Source organism: Denticeps clupeoides, chromosome 11 (genome assembly GCF_900700375.1).
Source record: "Denticeps clupeoides chromosome 11, fDenClu1.1, whole genome shotgun sequence".
NCBI classification, from domain to species: domain Eukaryota; kingdom Metazoa; phylum Chordata; class Actinopteri; order Clupeiformes; family Denticipitidae; genus Denticeps; species Denticeps clupeoides.
The window spans coordinates 706,232-712,568 of record NC_041717.1 but is presented as its reverse complement, the minus strand read 5'-3'; the positions used below and the strand labels follow the sequence as shown (position 1 = coordinate 712,568).

At 41.0% G+C, this 6,337-nt stretch overlaps 1 protein-coding gene across 1 annotated transcript in view; it reads right to left on the bottom strand.

Moving 5' to 3' along the window:
* Nucleotides 1-754: 754 nt before the first annotated feature.
* dnah5l (dynein, axonemal, heavy chain 5 like) overlaps nucleotides 755-6,337 on the bottom strand; it is a 35,997-nt gene continuing 30,414 nt past the window's right edge. Inside the window, exons 66-76 of the mRNA XM_028997012.1 lie at nucleotides 5,884-6,262; nucleotides 4,708-4,979; nucleotides 3,761-3,925; nucleotides 3,249-3,516; nucleotides 3,029-3,150; nucleotides 2,571-2,918; nucleotides 2,269-2,457; nucleotides 2,048-2,180; nucleotides 1,741-1,949; nucleotides 1,314-1,535; nucleotides 755-1,190 (exon numbers count right to left, since the gene is read on the bottom strand). Coding sequence (XP_028852845.1) covers nucleotides 969-1,190; nucleotides 1,314-1,535; nucleotides 1,741-1,949; nucleotides 2,048-2,180; nucleotides 2,269-2,457; nucleotides 2,571-2,918; nucleotides 3,029-3,150; nucleotides 3,249-3,516; nucleotides 3,761-3,925; nucleotides 4,708-4,979; nucleotides 5,884-6,262 — 2,529 coding nt within the window. The 3' untranslated portion in view covers nucleotides 755-968. The remainder of the gene's footprint in view (nucleotides 1,191-1,313; nucleotides 1,536-1,740; nucleotides 1,950-2,047; nucleotides 2,181-2,268; nucleotides 2,458-2,570; nucleotides 2,919-3,028; nucleotides 3,151-3,248; nucleotides 3,517-3,760; nucleotides 3,926-4,707; nucleotides 4,980-5,883; nucleotides 6,263-6,337) is intronic.

Sequence of the window (6,337 nt, the reverse complement as noted above, 5' to 3'; positions counted from 1 at the left end):
TTCCTGACCTTCAATCAATCTACAGTGAAGGACCTCAGCCACCCCAACAATGGACTGTTCTCTCTGCTGCAATCAGTGAAGCACTTCTACTCCCTGAAGTCCATCACAGAGAGAATGAGGAGGAGCTTATTCCCACAGGCCATACGAGCTCTCAACCACAACACTAGTACATAGAACAGAACTTTAATACACTCCAGCACTTTCATTCACTTCTGGACTCAATCCCCCCCAGAATACTGCACAAATTTTCACTTTACACATTTTCACACCTGCACCCTACCTTAAAACCCTACTTTAAAAAACATAAAACTGTAATATTTGGTTATGTTTGCAACATTTGCATATTGGTTCACTTGAATACTTGCAATATTTCATTGCATATCATACAGTGTATGACTGTGTGTGACAAATAGAATTTGAATTTGAACAGATGATTGTGGGTTGTGGCCTGGTCGGGAGGGGTGAATTGTGATTTTTACATCATGCACCCTGCACAATGCACATTGTGGGTAATCTATTATTTTCTCTCTCAACATTTAAAAGTTTGATTTAACGTGGCAGGATGTTTGTTTAAGGGGCATTGCCCCCTCTTGTCCCAGAATAATGGTGGGCCCAGTCCTTTGACAGCTCTCTGTTCATTTAAAGAGATATGTTTAAATGGTTGCTCCTAATTACAATAATTGAGATTCAAATCAGAGCTCAGTGATTAGGTATTTTCTACTGAGCTAAACAGAAAATCACGAGTAAATCAACATTTTGTGATACATTTATTTTTTTCTGTGAACTGTGAACAAATAACTTTGACCTTAACTTATTATTATGGAAATATAATTAACTAAACATACACAATCATTTGCAATCACAGAGTGGTGCCATTTAATTTTTTCATATTATATGCTTATAAAAAAATAATAAACTGTGAACAAATACTGTGAACATTGACAATAGAATTAACTGAACGTACACACTCATTTGCAGTCACAGAGCAGTGCCACACCTCTCATGATCCAGTGTTCTGTAGGCTGACTTGTTCTCAACAGGAGTGAAAATATGTAAGTGAGGTCTGTGCGTCTGGGCTTCTTGTATACAGGACAGGGGTAAAGATTGAGCAAGGCCAATTTTTTTTGATCTGCAGGAGAAGCGCTGCTGATGGCATAGATGTGCACCACTGGCAATGGAGTGAATAGGACCTGGAGGAGCAGATGTTCATGTTACTGAAAACTTTTAAGCATCTGTAAATCAAAGTCAAGGCATATAGTACAAGCCAATAGTAGAAGATAATAGAAGAGCTCATCACTGAGAGGACATTTTACCTTCGGAGGAGACTCTACGAGTTTGATGTTCCTCTTGTCCCACCCAGCCCCATCCAGAAACAGTCCATAGATGTAGACACCACCTATGTCTGATGGTGGAGGGTTAGTGACGTCCTCTTTCATCATTCGCGTCACATCATTATGAAGGATCACGGTGTCCAGGGCCCAGCCTTTGGAAAGGTTCATTCGTGTGGTTTCCTGACGCATAGCTGTCAAAAATCCCTGGAACAAATCAGAGCACCAGAGCACATTTTACCCTTTAGAGCAGAAGAACTTTCCATGATAAAATAAGAATGAAGCTAAACGTTTAAATGCCATTTAATGAAACCCAGATCAGCTCATGAAGGAAATGTATTTTATACAGTGTATAGGATAAGAACCATAACCATAGCAATAATGGAAGCCATAGCATATTGTAACAGCCAACCTGAGGATTAAAGAATCCAGTGAGCCAGAATTGGTTAGGTCTTCCAGAGAACGTCCATGTATGAAATTGCTGGTTTCGCTCTAGAAGTTCCGTGAACCAGAAGCCCAGGGTTGCAGATTCCCAGGAAATCCGTTGCCACAGTTTAGGAACACGGGCATCGTACATGCTGTCCAGGGCATCCCTCAGATCCTCTGACATGATAATTGTTCCTGTGTTTTAAATTTAGGCACATTTAATGTTTAAAATAAATACCATTTTCTCTAAAACAGTCTTTTAGAGTTTGTATAAGTGAGGTGATATTACACACCATCTATAGCCAGTTTGAGGTCAGTAAGAGTACTTCGCACTCGTCTAATGATGTGCTGCATGCGATCAATCTCTTGTCTCAGGAAGATAGTCATTGGCTGGAAGAGTCCCATTTTCTGGAGATGTGCTCTCACCTTAGCATTAAAGATATAAATATTAATAATAAAAAAAAATTTACTATTTACTACAAAATGATGTATGTTGATGAAGTTTTGACCTTACCTCGTGTGGCACATAGTCAGCAGGTAGTTTTTCCAGCATCTCATTAGCAAGCCTCATCACTGTGCTCTCCCTAGTTTCCCCTCCCCCACTGCTGCTGTCCTTGGGCTGGATGCTGATGATCGTGATCAACGTGTCATTGGCAAGGTTGGTTTGGTAGGTGATGTCAGCATTGGGATGAAGGCCAAATACCTGTAGTAAATAAAATAAACCTGTTGTAAAAAAAGACTTAAGTAAGTAGCACTTAAGTAAGTAGCACTCACAAGCCCATTGGGCAAAATGGCAGCCTTTCATAACCTCATTACCTCAGGTGTATCGACCAATGGCAATGTGTCAATGTGCAAAAGGTAGTCCGGTATAGTCTTTACTGTTGGGATGGTGTAACCCTTGTAGAAGCAGAACCTTTCCCCAAACATGCTTTCTGTAAACCAGATGCGGGCAAAGGTGTTTAGAAGCCGTTTGTCAAGGTCATCAGTCACTCGGCCTCCATACTGAACCTCCCCAAGCATGTAGCGCAAGCAGTTCCAGTTCACCCCTCGTTTCATATCTATGTTGTCCAGATGTTTCTGGACAAATTGCATGCTGGAGGTAAAGTCAGCCTGGTTGAATTCATACGGAATGTTCCAGCCCAGAGGTCCAAACTTGCGTCTCTCCTTTAAAACATAAATACACATGAGTTCATTAATGTTTTAAGGGACTACAGGTAGAGCTACAACAACCTTTTCACATTTGTACTTTTTTTGTATCTGAAGCATGGACTGACCTGCACTGTGGTGTGAAGGAAAGCCACAGAATACAGCAGTGGTCTCCACTGAGGCATGTCTGTGATTTCAAGCTGTTGCTGCGTTAAGGTGCAGTATGTCCTCTTCAGGCCAGCCTTCATACCTGCACAAGCCACAACACAGTTTAAAAAAATGTAATCTGATTTTCTTGGAGTAACATCTCTTAATCTGTAACATCTCTTGATGGATGAGTGGTTTCACCTTGGGGAGGTTCATTGGTGAACTTGATGGATGACTGCAGCAGGTTAATAGGAAACTTCGGGTGGACTTCTGTGGTGATCCAGACTCTGAAGCTCTCATGAACATTCTCTGTCTTGGTGACAGTGTCCAAAAGCTCATCCAGGAAGTCCAGGCCAAGGTGACAGTTCTGCAACAGCAGCCAGCCTCCATCACTCATGCTCTCGGCCAGGAGTGTGCGGGCATGGACCTCCTGGCCCTGTCCCATAGAGATTGGTCTGCAGGGAACATTCTGAACACAATATATTTACAACGTTTAGCAGACATAATTCAGAGCGATTTAGAAGCAGTAGTTACAGGGACAGTCCCCTGTAGCAACTCAGTCAAGTGTCTTGCTCTGGGACACATGGTAAGTGGGGTTTGAACCTGTGACATCATGGTCTTCTGGTTCATATGCTACTTCATTGACATTTTTATTTCACTGTTGAACAACATAAAAGGAGCTCAGTGTATTTAAATGTAATTCCTGATCATACCTTGGTTTTGGATAGCCTCTGAATGTTCTCAGTGGGATCCGACCCCATGGAAAGCAAGCAGATCAGAGGGGTCTTTTTATTGCTCTCTGTACACAGTGCCTCCATGTCCAGAATGACACCTTCAGAATACTTGTTTCCCAGTGAATCACTGATATAATGTCTTGCCTGGAACACATTGATACATGAAAATGAATGCACATGCTTTTTGCAAAATCTTGTTTCTAATTACCACTGAATTACATATTTCTGAGATTTTATCTAATGTGTATTACACATGCCAGCATTTTTAAAGCTTTCACTGGGGGATTTCTACTTGCAGCTAGAATTAACGTTTAACTTCACACAGAAGGAGCAGAGAAATAATCCAAACAGGCCCATTTGAAATAAATGTTTAGCAATGATCCATTCCAGCAATGCAGAATACACATAGAGAGCACACTGCACTGTACTTCAGCAAAGCCCTAAAAACAGCAAGGCATTTAGTGTGAGTGCTGATAGTAGTATTTTCCAAACATTTGTCAAGCTATATCAGCTGAAAATTTAATTAGAAGCAGTGACTTCTGAGAGTGAGACCCCCTAGTGATTGGGTTTTCTGAGTGTATGGATTGCCCCGAGGAGAAAATAATGAACCACTGAAAATATGTGTTCTTTGTTGCTAAACTTGTGAAGCGTGCCATATTTTCGGGCAGTGGTTGGCCTAGTGTTTAAGGAAGCAGCCCCATAATCAGAAGATTGCCGTTTCAAATCCCAATCCTCCAAGGTGCCACTAAGCAATGCACCATCCCCACACACTGCTCCCTGGGCGCCTGTCATGGCTGCCCACTTTATTTATAGTCCCACAAGTCCCACAAATCAGAGGACACATTTCGTTGTGTGCACCGTGTGCTGTGTATCAAAATCAGTTCACTTTCACTTCAGTTCTATCTCAATATTTAATGATGGCTAACCTGAGCAATGGTGCGGTCAGGACACCAGCTCCGGATGAGGAGCAGCTTGCGGAAGGAGTCCAGTAGGCTGTCATACCCATCAGGCAGTGGGGCCTCTTCTGGGGCTGCTTCATCAAACCAGACCTTCCAGGCACGGTCACTGTGGGCCACCTGAGCCAGCAGGCCAGTAAAGGGATGCATAGATGACAGCTGAACCAGGTTCAGCCATGTCATGTCTAAGATCCAGCGTCGAGGCTTTGGATCCACAGAGTTCAGGTCCAGAGAAGCACCACCTGAAAAATGTAAATGAAAAATATTGATTTTTTTTAAATTCATGACACAAAACAGATAATCATGGATTATTATTGTATCTTGTTTTTAATGGCATATGGGATTTATTTAGCTTTTTTTTTGCATTATCAGAAGTTCCATTCATTATCAGATGAACAAAAAAAAATGACCATATTTACTTCAACCAAAAAAAAAAAATGCAGAGAGGGTTATGCTGCATCTAGAACTACACTGTGACTGGCAATGTTGACATATTAAAGCAGCAGATAAAAGCCTGCTCCGTTTTTACATTAACACAGATGAGAATACGTGGAGGATGTGATTAAAGAGCACGCTTATTTTTAACAGCAAACAGCTGCAACAGCTAACTCGCATGCAATATAGATGAATAAAGGTCATTCCGCCTGAAAGACAGAAAAACTATGTTAGATCATGTATTTCCATGTTGCATATCCCAGGAGAATTGTCACTGGTGTCTGCAGTGGCATCATGCAGCTACATTAGCTCAAGACAACAGACTTGGAAGAAACTGCTCAAGTAACAAAAGTACTGCAACTGCATGAATAAGTAAATGCATTAACTGTGCTGCAGTGCTAATGAATTCATTATCCAATTAACCATTTTACAATGAATAAATATTCATACTATCAATTGATTAAGAAATTTAACTAATTAATTGCACATGTCCCAATTACTGGGGAGCCTAAAGCTTGCTATACCGGATATATGTCTATTGAATTTTTAACGCAATAACAGAGACAAGTGTAAAAAAGAGACTCAGTTGGGGAGTGACTAGGAAATGATCTGAAATAAAATAGAAATAAATTATGGAAATAAAATGTATGCAAATTATTGGGTTATATTTGGTGTTTTAAGAAATGTAGCACAAGGTGTAGAGGATCAAACCTTTGATAAATGTTTGGAACTCATTGTGGGAGATGTTCTTAGCCTGAAGATCAAGCTTCAGGGCCAGGAGCAATGTAAAGAGGAACTTATGAGCTTCATAGAGGCCTCTGGCTGTGTAGTGAAAGACTTTGTAGGTGAGATGCTCCATAATATTGATGAGTCTCTTTGAGGTGATCTGAGATTTCGTGGATCTTTCCATAGACGTGTCAAAAATGCCCAGAAACTGGCGTAGTGAGGTTTGGTACATGACATTGACCAAGCTCATCTCAACGATCAGAAAGTACAGTATGCTCCCACGTGTGGCAACGGGTCGATATTCTTCCCTTGCAAAATTAATCCTGCCTTCTGTCTCTGCAGCAACTGTTAGCTTTTCATTGACCTGAAAACAACAGTGAACAGCATATAACATAGCACATCTGTAATAATGCACATTATATAACATCCAAACGTCTGG